Source organism: Artemia franciscana, unplaced genomic scaffold (assembly GCF_032884065.1).
Source record: "Artemia franciscana unplaced genomic scaffold, ASM3288406v1 PGA_scaffold_89, whole genome shotgun sequence".
NCBI lineage: Eukaryota > Metazoa > Arthropoda > Branchiopoda > Anostraca > Artemiidae > Artemia > Artemia franciscana.
Window position 1 is genome coordinate 737,070 of NW_027062717.1, and position 19,536 is coordinate 756,605.

General features: G+C 36.5%; 2 protein-coding genes and 1 long non-coding RNA gene across 4 annotated transcripts in view; 2 read left to right on the forward strand and 1 right to left on the reverse strand.

The window, feature by feature from the left end:
• The window catches only part of LOC136042239 (Golgi-associated PDZ and coiled-coil motif-containing protein-like), a 70,630-nt gene that overhangs the window by 40,402 nt on the left and 10,692 nt on the right, over nt 1-19,536 (forward strand). Inside the window, exon 9 of one of the 2 annotated variants that reach the window (XM_065727182.1) lies at nt 13,520-14,975. The exons of the other annotated variant lie outside the window; for it this stretch is intronic. The gene's annotated coding sequence lies outside the window, so the exon portion shown is untranslated. Of the gene's footprint in view, nt 1-13,519; nt 14,976-19,536 lie in introns of those variants that run through there. 2 annotated transcript variants of the gene reach the window in all.
• LOC136042233 (uncharacterized) lies at nt 12,056-12,727 on the forward strand. Its single transcript, XM_065727171.1, has one exon. It carries the CDS (start codon nt 12,056-12,058, stop codon nt 12,725-12,727), a length of 672 nt encoding a protein of 223 aa, XP_065583243.1.
• LOC136042240 (uncharacterized) overlaps nt 15,452-19,536 on the reverse strand; it is a 124,842-nt gene continuing 120,757 nt past the window's right edge. The window contains exon 5 of the long non-coding RNA XR_010621207.1: nt 15,452-15,610. This is a non-coding gene — a long non-coding RNA (uncharacterized LOC136042240). The remainder of the gene's footprint in view (nt 15,611-19,536) is intronic.

The window sequence follows — 19,536 nt, forward strand, 5'->3', positions numbered from 1 at the left end:
TTTGTGTTCCAATTGCAGCGCTCTGATAGTCTACATTGTAATAGTTTGTTTTGATAGTTCAAGTATACTACTGTACATTTTTAAATGACGTAAACCCCGTCTTCAGGTAGTGACAAAAATTCAATAAAGTCATTGTTCATTACTAATTAAGATAATATGAAATAAACTTCGTTTTCTTAAAGAGTTAAAGAGGCTGCGTCCCAAAGTCGAACCTTAAAACGTACAGGAATTAGGAGAGGCAGTTGGGGGGCTGCCGCCCCCCAAACCCCCGCTTTTAAAGACTCTTTTGTACAGGTTTTTTGTTGTGGGGGGCTGCCGCCCCCTAACCCCCCGCTCTTGGCTTCGGTAAGGTCCTCTTTTAATTAACAAAGAATACAAAACATGTTTTTGTTTGCTACCCTACCCCCGCCCCCAGCTCTTAGCTTGTGTGCTCTGTGTCTGGGAAACAGTTTCAATAATTATGCTAAAATGTAAATGGAGTGGTCAACTTCATTGTTACTAATTACTAGTTTCGGCGCAATGGTTCTCCTGTCCTCTTGTGTTTACCATTTTTCGAAGTTATTCCATTATTCATTCATTTCAATTTTTTGTTAATTAAAAGAGGGCCTTTCCGAAGCCGAGAGCGGGGGGTTAGGGAGGTGGTAGCCCCCCACAACAAAAAACCTGTACAAAAGAGTCTTTAAAAGCGGGGGGTTCGGGGGGCGGCAGCCCCCCAACTGCCTCTCCTAATTCCTGTACGTTTTAAGGTTCGACTTTGGGACGCAGCCTCTTTAACTCTTTAAGGAAACCAAGTTTTTTTCATATTATTTCTGTACGTTTTTCTACAATCGATGGTGGATGTAATTTAATAATAATTTTCCATGTTTATTTTCTCGCTTTCTGTATCAATAAATTCAAACTGACAAAATTATCTAATTTTGATAATTTTAATAGTTTAGCAGCTTAATTAAAAATTTAGCAGCTAGTGGTTTTTACCCACCCGCCTCCGGTTTATGGGCCAAGCGCGCTTCCGCTGCGCCAAGCTGCTGTTATGCTTGTTATCAAACAAGTTATTACAATAGAAAATTTCACCAACGGCTTCAATTAGGAAATCAATTTAAATGGTTCTTTTAACTTGTTTCCATCAAGCCTTACCCCCGCTTCAGTATAAATTCTTGTGAACATTCCAGTATGTAATTCTGATCACATGTTTCCATGTTTGTTTTCTCCCTTTCTGTATCAATGAATTCAAACTGACAAAATTACCTAATTTTACAAATTTAGCACCTAGCGGTTTCGATCCACCGACCTCTGGGTTATGGGCCCAGCACGCTTCCGCTGCGCCAAGCTGCTGTTAGTGTAAGAATTTTTCAAACAAGTGATGTTATTACAAGAGAAAATTTTACCTTCAATGGGGAAATGGGTTTTTCTAAGTTAGAAAATCGGGGGGTTAAGATTTTCTGACGAAACTTTCCAGGGCAATTACTCGGAGAATTCCGCGTCGAATGAGTCTTCATACACCCAGATCCGATGTCGGCTGTGACCTGTAGGCGTGGCAGAAAAAAAACAAGGAGAACATGAACAATAAGTGGCTATGCGTGGTTTCCGGAAAACAGGGAAGGAGTTATCGGATCGAGCTGAAATTTCGCGGATAAGCTCCTGGGCCCTAGGGGACCTTAACTTGTGAATTTTGGCCCGATCGGACAACGTTAAAGGGGGGCTGGGGTTGGGGGGTCGAAACTTTTGGCCAGATTTTCCCCATGAAGGAAAAGTCGGAGGGGGATGAAATTTGGCAGGTTTCTTAGTTGGAGCTCGGGCTACGAAATGCATCCCTCCCCATCCCTCTGCAACCACTGGAACCGAAGATCGCTTAACATTGTCGTGGTTCGCCTCTTTAAAGAGGCACGAGTGTACCTCCTTGATTTTGATTTCTTTAGCTATTATTGCTAGGAAATCAAAATAGCACATTTTAAAGGAATCTGCTGCGTATAATGCTTTCTATAATCATCAAAAAAGTTTTTTGAATTATTAATTTGCTAGTGATTGGTTGATTAGAGTCAGGTCGATTGTCTTCGTAATAATATTATTCCTTCGTAGGTGCCTTGGGTGCACAAATCGCCTTAATCCTTTTTATTTACCGGGATCTTCAACTTTCTTTAAAATATATAAGAAAGAAGGTCTGAAAAGTTATATTGCTTCTAAGCACTATTTAGGAATCAGGTCGATTGCCTTCGTAATAATAAACGATGGAACTCAAACAGCTTTAAGGGATGAGTATCTTGAGAAAGTTATTTACCATGTTCACTTATGATGCTTCTAATCAGTTTAGTGCTTTTCTGGTTTTTGTAACCTTTGTCTTGTATAATAAAAATTATCCATTAAACCGCTCTATGATGTTCCAGTCCCCCCGCTAACTGCGGGGAAAAAAAGGAAAAGAAAAAGATGCCTTCGATGCAGAATATCATGGTTGCAGCCACTTTTCTTGTTTTTCAAACCTGTTTTTTCTTGTTTTCTTGTCAAACTTCTTTTTCTTGTTGTCCAAGCCAAAGGACGGTCCGTTTCCCATATAGGGGTTTTCGACAAGGCAGTTCTAATAGTGTACTTCTTGTTTTGATCTGACACTATTTTTTAAGGCGTTATGGGATATTGTAGTTTTTACTATGGGACTCTTTCTAGTCTCTTTTCTAGGCTGCTTTCTTTTCTTTCTAGGCTGCTAGCTACCGCTGCAACCTTGATAAAACTAACGGCAGTTAATGTAGAAAACGAAAAATGAAACCCGACTTTTATGCCAATCTCATTAGATGTGCTGCAAATTATCGTAGGCATAGTTTAGTATAAATCGTAGTTGTCGATGTATATCTGCTCATTAGGTGAAGCGAGGTCAGTTTAATTTTTTCTTGTAGGAGGAAGGGAGGAAACACAAAATAGTGTATCTTAGGCTATTATTTGATGTTTTCGAGGAGGGCCAATTTCAGGGGAACCCTCCTTTTGCTTTTCCTTGCCCTATTATAAATATCCAGTTTTTGCTAACTTTATAATGCTTAGAAGGCTTTTGTGCAAGAAATGAAATTATCAAGAATGGATGTACAATTCAAATTAAGACTCAGCAAAGTTTTGAGAACTCTTGTCTCCAATCCTTCCCTACGGTTAGGGTTTTAAAGATTTTGTGAATACGCATATAAAAAATGGAAATTTTTTTCTAGATTTTGAGAAATGACTTTTTCATATTTTCTTAAAAGAAAATTAGAAAAATTCTTGTCCTTCCTACATCTTTGTGAATTGGCGCCTCTGTTCTTCTCCACCTAAAAGGCTTCAAAGACTGTTAAAAGATATGTATGCATGCCTGTCTTTGGGAAGAGATAAGAAAAAAAGTATGGTCCTCTATGGTCTACTTTTAGTATGACGTAGAACATTGTGGAGTGCATGACATGTAACCAGAGGGTAATAGAAATCTTGAGTGAATAGTATTAATATGACTTTTTAAGTTTAATGTTTCCTGAAGTATAATCACCTGCTTGCTTGGCTTTTGCACTCTATTATGCTAGTTAAGCACTGCTACTACTACTACTACTAATAACTCACTTCAGCACCAAGCCGCCTGAGGCCAACACAGCTACGCACGCTCCTCCTCCAACCTAATCTATTTAAAACCTCCCTCTTTATATCCTCCCAGGAAGTTCCCATTTCCTTTAAATCTTTATTTATGACATCCTCCCAACCCAGACAAGGACGACCTGCTTTCCGTGTAGCCCTAGATGGTTGGCCAAAAAGGAAAATCTTCGGTAATCTGTCATCCTTCATCCGTAGAATGTGGCCTGGCCATCTCATTCTTTCTTTCATTATAGCCCTAGAAAGCGGGATTGAACCACATTTTTCGTACAACCTACTGTTTGAAATACGGTCAGTCAGCCGGGTACCCAGAACAATCCGTACAATTCTCTGGAAAACATCTAGTAAATTTTCATCTGCTTTTTGGAGCGCCCATGCTTCAGAGCCATATTTGACCACTGTCATCACTGTAGCTTCCAATATTCTAATTTTGGTTTGCAGACTTATCTTTCTATTCTTCCAAACTTTTTTTAACTGTGAAAAAACACCCTGAGCCTTAGCTATTCTACCTTTAACATCTTCGCTGCTCTCACCATTTTTACTAATAATACTACCGAGGTAACTGAAGCTCCCAACCTGATCAATCTTTTCGTTATCTAATGTCACCTGTTCATCTTCACTTATACCTAGCCTTAGTGACTTTGTCTTCTTAACATTAATTTTCAAGCCTATTTTAGCACCGTGAACTCACAAAACCTCTAAAAATTCATTCATTTTGCTCACACTTTCATCTAATATTCTTAAATCATCAGCATGATCTAAGTCCAGGAGCGTTTTTCCTCCCCATTTGATTCCGTGGTCTCCAATTGCCTTTCCTGTGCTCCTTAAGACGAAGTCCATCAAAATGATCCATATAAAGGGGGATAGATCACAACCCTGCTTAATTCCTGATTTAATACAAAACCAGTTGCTAACCTCATTTCCTACCTTAACCGCAGCAGTATTATTCTCATACATAGCACAAATCACTTTAATGTATTTTTCTGGTATACCATATAACGATAAAACCTTTGTTAACGCTTTTCTATCAACAGAATCGAAAGCTTGCTCATAATCGATAAAACTGAGGACCAAAGGTGTTTGACAATGTTTATTATTAACCTATCTCAATTATTATTAGTCTCAATTATTAACCTAAGAGTGAAGACTTGGTCGACACATCCTCTACCTTTTCTAAAACCGCATTGTTCTTCCCTTAAAACTTTGTCTACAGCATTTCTCAGTCTAAGAAGTATCATATTACTCAGTAATTTGCTACCTACAGAGACCAGACTAATGCCTAGATAATTAAGACACTCACTCTTGTCACCTTTCTTATACAGTGGTTTAATTAAGGTTTTCCTAAAATCATTGGGTACTTCCCCTTTTTCAAAAATCGTGTTCATAATCTTCACTAGCTTATTCCTAACCTCAGAACCACCATATTTAAGAAACTCATAATCATACTATCAGCACCTGGAGCCTTATTATTTTTTAACCCTTTTAGTACTGTCGCTAGTTCTTCCTAACTAAACAAATCTTCCTTCACATCCAAGGTATCACAAACTTTTTCATTTTCATCTATATCTTTTCCTGCAACTGTATCTCGGCTTAGCACATTCTCAAAATGTTCCACCCATCTTTCTTTCCTTATCACTAATTGTGGCCCCATTTCTATCTTTAACTGGGACTAGTCCGGATTGGCTACTCCCTTTCAGTTTATTAACATGCCAGTATAATATTTTACTATTATGCCATCTAGTCGCATCTTCCAGATCCTCAGCAATTTTATCCATGGCATCCACTTCACATCTCCTTAGTTCATATTTTAATGCTTTCTCCATTTTCTTTACATTCCTTTTGTTTTCATACGACCTATCACTCAGATAATTCTTATACAAACCCTTTCTACTCTATTAAACCTAAAGCTTTTTCACTAATATATCTAGTTGCAGTCTTAGCACTCTTCCCTAAGACACCATCAGCAACTTCACAAATTGTTTTTCTGAAATTATTCCATCCATCTTCCACATCGTCAAATTTTAAACTCTCAAGTTTAGTATTCAACTGTTCCTGGAAGTTTTTTCTCGAATTTTCATCATGGAGTCTACCAGCATCATAGCTTTCCGGGAGGTAGTTACCCTTCCGAAATTTCAGCTTTAAATTAACCTTAGACACTACTAGATGGTGATCTTTACTTTTAAAATCAATAACAGCACTCCTATACACCCTAGTAACTTGTATTGATCCTGCTAGTCTTCTGTTTACAATAACACAATCAATAAGGTTTGCTGTCTTACTATCACGTGAATACCATGTCAACTTATGGGCCCTTTTGTGATCAAACACCGTATTGGTTATAACTAGGTTGTTATACCTACAAAATTGCAAAAGTCTATAGCCATTACTGTTTTCTTTTCCTACACCAAATTTTGAGTTCTAATGTCGCTATCTACTTTCATTTTTTTTTATAATATCAAGTAAAATCAACGACCAAACAACAAAATACGATCGGTTAATCGACGGCAGGCATGATCTTTATCATTTACTGTGTTAGCTCTGACAGCTAGTAAACTGACTTGAATGACACTGTGTTAGTTGGACATAGACTGAATCTGACACTGATAGAACTAATTAAAGTAGTTGTACTAATTACAAATCTGTAAATATAATGCTCCTAGTGTTCAACTAAACATAAAATTTTAATGCAGTGTCCTCAACTCCGTTATGTATCCTTTGGAAGGTTTCCATTTTTATTTATTGTTTTATAATCCGTCTGTTATATATTAATAGCAATAAAAGTCTTACACTCAGCGTTAAAATAGTTACAGAAAGGGCATATATATGTTAAAAGTTTAAAAACATTGGTCTAAAGTCAACAAAACGTACTACTGGCGAAAAGCCACCACACTTGACTTGATTTACTTGACTTAAGTCCTGTCCGGCATTTCCAGCTGTATTCGGGCTTCTTCTCTTCTCAGCTGACCATAAATTTGGTGACGGTACTTCAACCTGTCTGGCGCCAGACATAGCAGCTGGGAGAGGTTATGGACTAGAAAGTCGTCGGTCCATCTCTCGGGGGCGTGTACCATGAACCTTTCCTTCGAAGGTAATCTTAGAATCTGCAAATTTCAGCTATTTTCTATCGCTGTTTTCTAACATTTAGCCTTTAACCATGGACTCTGGTCCATGATGGTTTAGGGGTAACGGAGTAGTTTTTGGAAGTCCTCATTTGAGACTCAGTCAACGTACTTAATGTCCACAATGCGTCAAGGCACTTAGTTTCAAATGAGGAGATTCTTCGCTCATCATCAGCCTTTACTGACTAAGTTTTAATGGAGTATAAGGCGATGGGTATTAAGAGGGAGTTGAAGAGTCAAAATTTTAAAAAAGTTGACCATGTCTTGATTTTCCAAATTGGCAAGAGGCTCTTGAGGCTGGTGCTAGCTTGGTTGGTTTTTAGCAGTCGTTGTTAGAAGTTAGGAGGCCCCCTAAATAGACGAATGAGTTTTATTTTCAGCTTCACAGTTCTTGTAGTAGAGTCTCTAGACACCTGTATAATCTTTGTTTGGGTGTATTTATTACCACCCCAAAATGTCTTGGTTGCTGACACTAGTTCATCGATATCAGCTTAAAGTAAATTCTCTTGGCTGTTGATTTTCTCGGTTTCATCTGCGTATGTCAGTTGATCGATAAATTTCCCTCCAATCTCTGCACTGATCACAGTTTTAGCAAGTGACAGCGCTGCGTTGAGAAATAGGTTAAAGAATTGGGGTGACAAGAGGCAACCTTGGAGAACACCCGTCGATGTTAAGAAATCTTCTGTCAGTTCATCGGGAGTCTTTAGATTTACAGTAGATCACAATCGTCTTTGTTTATATCTTCTCTGTTATGTTTTTATGCTTTTTCTTATGTATATATGGTCATGTTAATGTATATGTGGTCATGCCAATTTATAGTTCATAAAATGGAAACCGTATTAGTATGAAACCTATTTTGTTCAATGTGCTGACTGCTGACTCCTTCATTGTATGACTGCTTCAGCTTTTCTTCAAAGATCCAAAGTAGAGAAAATTTCGAAATGTTAACTTTTAGTTGTTTTTTTTTGCTGAAGCCAAAAAACGACGAATAAAATTAAGCAGAGCCAAAAAAAAAATATCATTTAATGTTTTGCGTTGAAGAATGAATATTGTAACTGTAATACGCAGAATCTAGATGTTAAAATAAGTACAGTGTTATGTCTGTCCGCGACCGCCTTTAAAAAAAATTGTATAGGAAAAAGAACATAATTGAATTAAGAAATAAATATGATAATATGCACAGCCACGTGGGTAATGATCTACCCAGTTTTGTTTGTAAGGAATTATACCTTTCAACATAACGAAATATACTCATTGGGTCATGGGTCTAATACCCATGGCATACTAAAAATGATGCTCAGGATAACGGAAACATTAGCACTAAAATTAATTTATTAAACATTAACACTAAGACGTTACTATCGATCCCCTAAAGGTTGGGCATGAATTTTCAAGCTTAACAAGGGTATATTTGTTCTGTACGGGTATATTTAATGCCAGTTTTCAAACTGGGAATTCTTTCTCGGTTTGCGCTCGATCTAAGCGTCGTTTTTTTTTTTTTTTTTTTTTTTTTTTTTTTTTTTTTTTTTTTTTTTTTTTTTTTTTTTTTTTTTTTTTTTTTTTTTTTACTCTGAATCATCCAAGTTTGAGAGTTTAACTCTAACTCAAAGAGAATAAGTATTTTTAAACCTGGATTTATGAAAATACATTAAATGTTGAAGATTATTTAATCTTACTTAATATGCTGCTTTGTAGCTTGTCCAACTGAAGTTTCTGCTCGGGGAGAAGAGAGGACGGGGCCTCCTTCTCAGGAAAAATTATGCCACCCAAGACTTCACTTTGAAACGGAAGCCCCTATGAATTTCTCCTCTTTTGTTCTTGGACCAAGAACAAAACTAATGTTTGGCCAAGAACTTGAACCAAGTAATGTTTGTCTCAATGAAGATATTACCATTTACTAGTACATTCAAATTCCTTAATTTATTACCATCAAATTTATTCATTGGGCCCCCTTCCCATGGTAAAACTGTTTTGCAGTACCTGTGAAGACTAACACCGGTCTTTATTTTAAGGGACTATGGAGGATTTGTAGTATTTTGTTCTTGTTTTTACTTAGTTGAAATTCCAACTGAGCTTAGATCGAATTAGTACTGTGTCTGATTTTGAGAAAAAAAAATGCGTATCTTTCATCGAGTCAATGTCACAATGGTATTCGCAACATTTTTTTTTTTTTTTGCGGCATCAACCTTTTCTGTTTCAGTGGGTTTAAAAACCATTTTCTTTCAGAGAAATTAGTAAGGAAGAAATTTTCCTTATGCCAAGGAATATTTAATTGAAATAATCACCGCTTGAATGGGCTATTGAGCCCTTCAAGAAAGGGACTTTTCTGAATTGTTAGTTTTAATTCTGCAATATTAGCTTTTATTTCTGTACTGAAGAAGTTGAATATACAACCGAAATATTCGATTATGTTTTGTTCTAGTCCTTTTCTGCGAAAAGACCTCTTCTTGTTTTGTTTTTTTTTCATTAATTTTTGTGCATAGGTGTACGCTTATTCAGATACAAGTTTGCTTAGCTCCGGGAAAATGATGAAATTTCTTCCAATTGGTGATTTTAATTTTATTTATAAAACTTGTCGTTTCTCGTGTATCAATCTTTTCCTATTTTCATAGGTTTAGAAGTGTTTTTTTCGGATGACTGAATCGACAGTTAGGATGACATTTCCTGTTCTTCAGGAAATATATAAGTGAATTAATAACGGTTGAACGTTGCTACCGAATCCTTAGTCCTTATCCTAAGAGGCCGGGAAAGAGAGAAAAAATGATTTCGACGGTTGACTTTCTTTTTTAGAGAGACATTGGAAAGCGTTTGTATTTTCCGGGATCGCATTATCTTGTTTCCGAGAGTAATTGTGGAAATATCAACGAGAGTGGATATGATTTTAATTATTAGTGAAACACTTCCTTCGTGGGGGAAACTGATGATATTGGCACTTCTTTTGTTTCTTTGCAGTGTATAGGGATCTAGCATCTTAGAATCTAACATGAGTATTTTATTACTGATGTTTGTCTGGAAACAAAAGAAGGATCTAAAGACATATTTATGAAGAAGAAGAATATCGCAGCAATTACTTTGACACTTAATTTTCTGCTAATGAAAAAAATTATTGAAAAAAAGCTGATAAAGTCTGTTTTCTTTTTTAATGGAAATTGCAAAGATTAAAAAGAAAAGGTGTGGTCGCATGCTATTTCCTTATATACTTTTAATGTTTGGGTTTTCCTTTAAAAAGTAGGATTTATCAACTTAAGACCTCTGTCCTAATAGAAATTCTGAAAATAATTTTCAGTCTTAACTTATGAAAATCTATCTGCAAAATTATTTCAGCTCAAAACCGGCCTAATTCACCTTTTATAAAAATGTGATACTATTTTATGTCGGGTCGCATCTAAGTTCTTCAGAAAACAAATTTTTTATGTATTTTTGAAGTTTTCTTTGTACCCCCCCCCCCAAAAAAAAGAAAACTTCTGTAACCCCTTCCCCCTCCAAAAAATCCTTGATACGACCCTGCCTACAACTGATATAACTAATGTTCAATCTTTATATTTTCTTTGCTTTTTCTGACTTGCAATTGAAAAATAGTGGAAAAGTCTCACCTGCTAAATACTGAGAAGTTGACTGATCCACACAATAAGCTACCCGAAACGGCTTATTGGAAATTTTAATTCGACCACGGTAATCCGCCAATAAGTAAGAATTGCCTCTTATTGTGAATAGCTTCCGTGTTTTTACTAGTGGTAGATCCCATTCCCTCTCACTTTCCATGGGTATACGTCATTTTATTTTGGTATACAACAGATGGCCTTTGCCTTAGTTAGAAATGGCCGAAAGGCTTTTGAAAACGGTAAGCAAAGAGGTATTTTGTTAACTTAAAATGGCGTTACAGGCTGGAAATACTCCGAGATATTTTTGTTTTTTGTTTTCTTTGATTCATATTGTTGTTTTTTGTTTGTTTTGATTGTTGTTGTTTTTCTAAGTTGAAAATCAGTAATTATTCGCCGGTTGGTTTTCCTCGTTTTGACTTTCCTTGATTGTTGTGTTTCTTATCAGGTTCATTGCATCAGTTAAAAGAAAATGAAAAAAAAAAGTTGTGTAACCACAATTCTCATTAATCTTATCATTGCTATTGGCAGTAAAGATCTTTGTTTAAACAAACACGCGTGTAAAGTCACAAATATCTTTAGACTTTTTTTTCCTAGCTGAGTGGTTGGCGCGCTGGGTTTGGAATCTTTTGTCCGTAGGATGGGGTTTCGATTCTCGGTGTGTGTGGTTTTTTGGTTTGGGATGGGGGTCAGAGGGGTGTGACTGTGAGCTCAGGCAGAGTCGACCCAACTCTAAATGTGTACATGAAGAAATCTGGGGAAGGTAAGAAGGAAGAGTGTGCGGAAGCACAAGTTGACTGCCCCCCATTGCACTTTTTGGCTGAAGGGCCTTGAAACGGAGATCAGCACCGCCGGTGTGGACATTATGGTCTAGTGCCGTATTTGGTCAGTTGAATACGCTCTATATATATATATATATATATATATATATATATATATATATATATATATATATATATATATATATATATATATATATATATATATATATATATATGTTTTAGCCCATCCCCCCTACTTCCCTCGTCGATACCTTGCTCTCCATGCTGAAGTTTTTCTGATTTTTAAAAAGCTTTTGTTCTAATTAAACGGCTCATGAGTTGTTTAAGGAGTCGTTTAAGAAAATGGGACAAACAGTTAAACTTTAGCGTAAAGAGCAAGATATGGAGGTGGGTACAACCCCCTTATATACGATTCGTTTTAGTGTTATTCGTTTCGTTTAAATAGTTTCTGCTCGTTCTGAGTCTTAATGTTGCTGCTTACTTTCAGTTGAAAAAAATTTTTTTTTATTTAGCTTTTGATTGTTTTCCAAATAACGTCGGTAAATCTGACCCTCCCTCCATGAAAAATTCCTCCCCTTTCACCTCCACCTCCACGATTCACCTCCACGATTTCCTCCACTTGCGGAAGATTCCGCCTGAAAAATAATCCCTACCATACTGTTATTTGAAGAAGACTTTAATTTCTAATCGTTTTTTCAATCACTCCGAAAATCCCCCTTCTATGAATAATTTTTCTCGGAAATACCCCCTCTCCCCTCCTCGTGGGAAGTTACTTCAGCGGAAAATTCTTCATTGGAGAATTTCTCCTACAAAATATTCTTCCTTAAAGATTCTGCTATGTGGAAAACACCCCCACCACTGAAGATTTCCTAGACGATTCCAAACCCATTAAAAATTTTCCCCGGACAATCGCCCTGAACATCTCCACGTGCAAAATTAACTTGGCCAAAAGAAAGTAACGAAGATCATGCCCATAGAAAAGACCGCATCAGTACCACTCTCAACTTTTGTGATTAACGGCCAAGCTGTCGATGTGGTAAGGCAGTTTATATATCTCGGATCAATTATATCCTCAAGTGGCACACTTGACGCCGAAATCTCAACCAGATCAACCAAGGCAAGCTCTGTGTTCGGACGACTCCTGGGAGCAGTCTTCCACAAACCGAAAATTAGCCGCCATACCAAAGCCCGAATTTACAACGCCATAGCCTTAATCATCATGCTGCACTCATCTGAGACATGGCCGATAACCCAGACACAGCTAAGAAGGGTCGATGTTGTTCAGGCTAGACACCTGCGTCGAGTCGAAAGCTTCAAAGGATATGACAAGATCCGCAATACTGAGATCCTGAAGACCTTCAAGCTGGCAAACCTCTCTACCCAAGTAAAAGCCCACTCTCTAAAGTGGTACGGCCACCTACTCCGTCTCCCACTAAGTACCCCCGCAAGAATCATCTCTGACTTCAATCCCTCGGAAAAGGGCTGGAAACGCCCTCGAGGAAGGCCAAGCACTAGATGGGCTAATGTAATAAAACAACGCCTGCTCAATTGCAACATCAACCCAAATGAGGCCCCATCCTTAGCCCTGGACAGGGCTACTTGGAGAAGACTAACGGCGCTGCCAACCAGTTCCCTCTAGGCTGGCGACCCTGCCGAGCAAGAGCGTTAAGTCAAGTAAGTCAAAAGAAAGTAAGATAAATACTTTTATATAGAAATTCTGTCATATCTTTCTAGTGTAAAATTTTCCCTGGAAAGTTCACTGCTGGAATCTTCCCTCCCCAAGAAAAATTATCCCCATAGGAACCCAACCCATCTCCCTCCCCTTAGAAAAAATGTCTGTATTCTTCCCAATATCAAACACTGTACGAAAATAATGGACAAATTTCATAACTTACAGACCTTTCCCCTGGGGCAATGGGGGTTTGTTTATCCCCAAAGGCATAGTTCTCGGATCTTTCAACTACGTTGGACAGAACAGCTATCGTGAAATTTTGATCGGGTTATTTTTGCGAGAAAGGTGCGGGTTAGGGGGGGCTGGGTACCCTCAAACTTTTTTTGGCCACTTAATAGGGTTCGTCTTAATAAATTATGCAGTGCTAAAGATGTTTGTGTCTTTATTATTATCTAAAATGAAAGGTAGGCACCATACGATCAGACATTTTTAAGGGAACCCTGGTAAAATGAAGTTTGGAAACCACTGATATAAGTTGATATCCTAACGAGGTCTAATTCATTATCAGGAGAAGTTAAAAAACAAAAATGAGTATTGACTTGAGACTATCCTAAACATTTTTATTACATGTAAAACAAAAGACGTTTTCTGTGCTAAATGTCCGATTTATTTTTCTTTTCCTCAATTTATGCTTATTGCTGAATATTAAAAAAATCCCTTATATCTAATTTCAAAGTTCATTGTACTACTTTTTTCCAGTCCACTAATAAATCGAGCATTTCTCTCCAACCTGGATCTAATTGACAAAGGCCTATCAATCAGAGAGACAGGAGCATCGCTGTGCAAGAAAAATAATGTTGACAACCTAACCCCAATTACTAAGCACTGTGCCAAATGATTGTATTTTTGTGATTTATATATTGCCTTTTAGTGGTTTTCGCATATGCAGGTGTCCACTTGGAACGTAGTCAAGGTTTTTATTTACAAATTTGACAGATTTTATTACTGGCAACGTTTGGCTGTCTTTTTTTTTTTCCTATGGATATGAAAACGTCTTGCGTCATTATTTTCTCCTATATATTGTGATTGTATTTGCGTTTATCGAGTAATTCATCAGCGGAATGTTTTATCTTCTAGCATTTATGTGTGGAAAGCATTCATACACGCTGTTTGAGATTCATAGGGGGGGGGGGTGTAATTGAAAAGAAAATCATGTCGCCCTCCTAGATTTAAAAAGTTTGTTTGTCTATGGATCTTTCATTAAAAAAATCCACCCTCCACATTTTTTATTTTGCACCACCAGGTTGATATTTAGGGATTTATCTCAACTAACTCCCGTTCAGATAAAACTCCTGTTAATTTCCTGTAAATACTACCTCATTGGGTGTCATCGGGAAAAAAACTAGCAGCTTAAATGTCTCAGAATATGTTAAGCTTTTAAACCATCAAAAGACTCAAAAAATGCTATAAAGCTTAAGCAACATCTGCACTCTGGTTCTTTAGGAGGAGGCTGAGACCAACCGATTTCCAGAAAAAATTATTTTTTACAGTTCTTTCTTCAGCATCCTTTACCTAGCATAAAAATCCCCAGGCTGTCGCTTGTCTAACAATTGTATTCTCTCTTCTAAGTATGGATTTTGAGTCCAGTTTTCTGGGGGATGGGAAAAGCTTTCTCCCTTCTAACATAACTGCCTTATTTTGGTCTAATAATTCTGTTTTTATAACGAATCTATCTACTATTAGCAGCAATATATGGAAGAACACTAAACAAAAATAAAATTTTGTAGCCTATAGGGTATTATCTATTTTAGTCATTTTAGGGGGGGGGGTTCCGGTATCTGTCTCTCTTGGCACTTTTCTCTAACGCTTAGGTTCCCTTCGAAGCAAATTTGCTTGCCACATCGTCGAAATTACTTTCTGGCAAGCAATGTTGGCCAAGAACTAAAGGTGAACATGATTAACGTTAATGCTATGTTTGGTTGTTGTACAGTCAGGACTGTCCTTTAGCACGCTATAGGTGTGTTCTTTTTTTTATCAGAATCAAATATAAAAGCTAAAAAAAAATAATCAAGAATTCTCTAGAATGCCCGAGTCCAGAAGTATGACTGATACTTCAACTACACTGTAAAAAAAAAAAAAAAAAAAAAAAAAAAAAAAAAAAAAAAAAAAAAAAAAAAAAAAAAAAAAAAAAAAAAAAAAAAAGATTAAACAAAAATTGCTTGTCATGTTTATCAACTACAAAATTGTAATATAAGCAGCTGAAATTGAACATTAGGGACCGTATTGGAATTTCATGATCGTTATTGAATATCCAATTTGTTGAGAAACAAAAATATTGAATTCCCGTATCCGAATTGAATTTTCAGCTTGATGAACAATAAACTAGTTGGATATTCTCACATAGTACTGAATTTTCAATTTTTTGACAAAACAACATGTTGGATTACCAACATGGATTTCCCATGTTTGATTTCCCTTACTGGATTTCAATTTTTTTTTCTGTTAGATGTCCAGCTCTTTCATTGGATTTTCCTTATTACCGTTGTCCAATTTTCTGGGCCTGCTGTTGGATTTTCAATTACTTTCACTGAGTTTCCTATGCTAGTGTTGCATAATTTCTTAGGTTTATAATCTTAAGTTCTATTTCTAGAGATTCAAACTACCTTATTAGTCTTCAAAATAACAATGAAGACCAGGTAAATAATCATTTATTTGCAATAACATCAAATACAGTTTGGAAAAATACGATATCTTTAACCTCTTATGCCTCTCAGGCTAACAGGCGACATCTTTGTAAAAAAGTTATGTACGTCAGGAAATGCTGGCATACCTTCCATCTGGAAAACGAAACTGAAAAGATGATCCGATCAAAGTAAGGGAAAAATAAGATGGAAGACACTCCCTTTTATTCATTTTCCTTTTTTCTTTTTAAGAGGTCAAGGAGAGACAGGGTTCAATAATTATGGTACAAATCCAGTCTTCTCTGGACACCTTTTATTTACTGATCTGATAGGTCTAGTTCCGATTTAAAAAAAAAAAATTAACTGGAAGTAAGGAGCAATATTAAAACTCAAAACGGATAAAAATAATTCCGTATATGAAGGGGTTATCCCCTCCTCAATACCTTGCCCTTCACGAAAAGGTTTCTAGCACTTTTAAAAGGCTTCCTATTCTAATTAAAAGACCCTTGTGTTTCAGAAGTCGTTCTTACAAAATTAGGACAAGAAATCAAACTTTTTTCCACAAGGAAAATTATCCTCATGGAAACCCAACCCAAGCCGAAAGTCCCCCATTCTGAAAAATGCCTGATGCTTCCCAATAACAAACACTATACATAAGCATTGGGCAAATTGTCTAACTTAAATGTCGTGTCCCTAGGAGCTAGGGGGGGGGGGCGGGTCATTTTATATCAAATTTTGACCGGATGATTTTGGGTGGAAACTGGCGAGGTATTTGGGCTAGTTTCCTTCCAATTTTTTATGTTACTTAAAAACTACACTAGAACTTTTAGTCTTCGTTTAAATGAGTCCTGTTACAATGGCCTAGGATCATTTGTTCGATACGGTAAACCCTGAAAAAAAAACATGCATCTGTGATATTTCTTCTGACAAAAAAAAATGCAAAATTCCACATTTTTGCAGGTAAGAGCTTGAATCCTCTACAGTAGCAATCTATTATACGCTTTATCTGGTAGTGTGATTTTCATTAAGATTCTACTAGTTTTTTTTTGGGGGGGGGGGGGTGTTTTGCCCTTTTTCTCGAAAATAAAGCAAATATTATCAGACTCGTAAATTTTGATGGGTAAGTTTTTTTTAGAGTTTTGGTTACTACTGAGCCGTGTCGCTACTTACTTACGTTTCCTTATCACGAATTGTTTGATAAGTCCAGAAATGTTGAAACGGACGTAGTAAGTAAGATGTGCGTCTTACTCGTACTGTTGACATTAAAAATTCTTTTTATTATTAGTTTTATGACTAAGTTGAAACAGAAAAAAAATACATGAAACCCTTGTTGTGAATTACGAGGTTTGAATATAAGCAAAAGGCCATAGATTTTGATAAGACGACTGACACCTAGTTTAATTTATGCCTCCTCTCCCCATGGCCCTCTTCTATATTTATCCGAACGCTCACAGAAAAGTAGAACTATTTTGCCATAATAAGCACTTTTCGAGGGATTAGAGTCCCTCCCCACCAAGTCAATGGTGTGTCAGCCTTCCTCATAAATAAGTAATACGAGAGTATACATCACAATGCGTAATTTTGTCTGATGTCAAATGAATCAGCTTGATCAAGCAAAGCTTAAGAAGATTGAAGTTTCAAAAGCGTTCTTGTAGTTTGGTTCCGATTTCTTTTGAAAACTTCTTGGAATACAACTTTTTTGACCTGCTGAGACAGTTTTGGTAAGACGAGTAGATGTAAAATCATATACTAAACATCAATCAAAATATCATATCTCGAAAAATTTGAACAAGAAAATGGTATGACTAAATATGATGCTGCCACCCCCTCAAGTCCTTTAAAGACATGACCAGAGTATTATTTTCTAGTCTTCTAAAGATAGGTTGATGATAATATTAAGTGATTAGTCAGAAGCTTGTAAACTACCTTAGCCTTCCTCTCGTCAACATACATTTTTTTTTGTTCTTCGGGTATTGTATCGGGTATAAGTATGAAGAACGAAGAAGACCATATGAACTGCCTTTAAATCCTTCTTAGTCTGAAGCCGATCAGATACATTCTTATTTATTGTCATTGTTATTGAAAAATCAGTCCTAAAATGTGTTATAACTGCAAATTTTTGTAAAGAATGAGTAAAATGAATTTTCGGTTCTTAATCTCTTTTTTGTGTTGGCCTAGTGTTTAGAAGTGTAGTTCCTAGTTTTCTCCAGAACTTGAGATCTAAACTCGAAAATCTTCATAATTTTTTCAATCCAAATCAACAGTTCGTTGTAATAAACTGTTTGAAAAATGGGGAAACAACCCATAAAAGTCACAGAATCTTAATGAAAATCATACCATCAGATTCAGCGTATCAGAGAACCCTACTGTAGAGGTTTCAAGGTCCTATCTACAAAAATGTGGAATTTCGTAATTTTTGCCAGAAGAAAGGTCACGGATGCGTGTTTATTTGTTTCTTTTTTTCAGGAGTGATCATATTGACCCAATGGTCCTAGAATATCGCGAAAGAGCTCATCTAAATGGAAATTAAAAGTTCTAGTACCTTTGTTAAATGACCGAAAATCGGAGGTCAACTAGGGATCGGAGGTCCCACGCTCATTTTTTCCCAAAGTAACCGGATCAAAATTTTGAGATAGCCATTTCGTTCAACATAGTCGAAAAATCTAATAACTATGTATTTGAGGGTGATTTAATCCCCCCACACTCTTCGGGGGAAAGGTTGCGAGTTATCAACTTTGCCCATTACATATAGTATTGGTTAATGAAAAGTATACAGACATTTTCAGGAGGGATTTTTTTGGTGGGCTGGGAGGAGAGGGTTACGTTGGATGATCTTTCATTGGAGGAATTTTCATGAGGGACGATAATTTCCATGAAGAGGTCGCTGAATTTCTCAGCATTATTTAAAAATCAGTCAGAATAAAAAAAAACAAGTTTCTGAAAGTAAAGAGCAACATTAACAATTAAAACGAACAGAAATTATTACGTATATGAGGGGTACTACCCGTCGTTAATATCTCACTCTTTGTTCTAAAGTATTTTTAGTAATTTCAAAAGAGCTATTTATTCTAATTAAACGGCCTTTGTGATTCAGTGGTCATTCTTAAACAATTGGAACAATATTTGAACTTAAGCGTAAAGAGCGAGGTATTGACGAGGTGGCGAACCCTCTCATATTACGTATATGAGGAAGTTCGACCCCTCGTCAATACCTCGCTCTTTACGCTAAAGTTCCAATTTTGTAAAATAATGTCCGGTATAAGCAATAATTTGTTTGTTTTGTTTTCCGGCCAATCCTAACATTTAATTTTGCCTTAAGTAGCTTCATAATCATGATCTTTATGTGATAATAAACCAAAGATATTGTATGTGTTCGTCTTGTGTTTGTTATTAAATAAAAAAAGAAATAGTTTTTTTCAACTGAAAGTAAGGAATAACATTAAAACGTAAAAACGAGCATGAATTACGTATATCTTTTAAAGATCTTTTCTTTTACTCAATTCAGTCATAAAAATAGTTTTGACCTTTTGACTTAGTTTGACCTTTGGTCCTTTTGTTAGGCTACTATGCATTACAAAATTGTTCCGCAAATATCGTTAGTGTAAGTTACATGGGAGAATCTTTCCATGGAGGAATTTTTCGCGGCGGAAGGGAATTTCCTATGAACGGGGAGCTGGATTTCTCGATATCAAACAGTTCGTGGTAACAAACTGTAGTAAGGAGCGACCCGGCTCAATAGTAAACGAAACTCTAAAAAACGGAATTTTGATACTAAGAGATACATCAAAACAATCGGATTCTTATGCTGATTTTAAATATGTAAGTTTCATCAAACTTAGTCTTTGTCATCAAAAGTTACGAGCCTGAGAAAATTTGCCTTATGTTGGAAAATAGGGGGAACACCCCCTAAAAGTCATAGAATCTTAACAAAATCACACCATCGCATTCAGCGTATCAGAGAACCCTATTGTAAAAGTTTCAAGCTCCTATCTGCAAAATGTGGAACTTCTTATTTTTTGCCATAAGACCGATTACGGGTGCATGTTATTCGTTTTTTTATTTTTTTTTTTCGGGGGTCATCATATCGACCGAGTG

Bases quoted from the DNA above. Each gene is read 5' to 3' on its own strand.
- LOC136042233 (XM_065727171.1), top strand. From the start codon at position 12,056: ATGCCCATAGAAAAGACCGCATCAGTACCACTCTCAACTTTTGTGATT.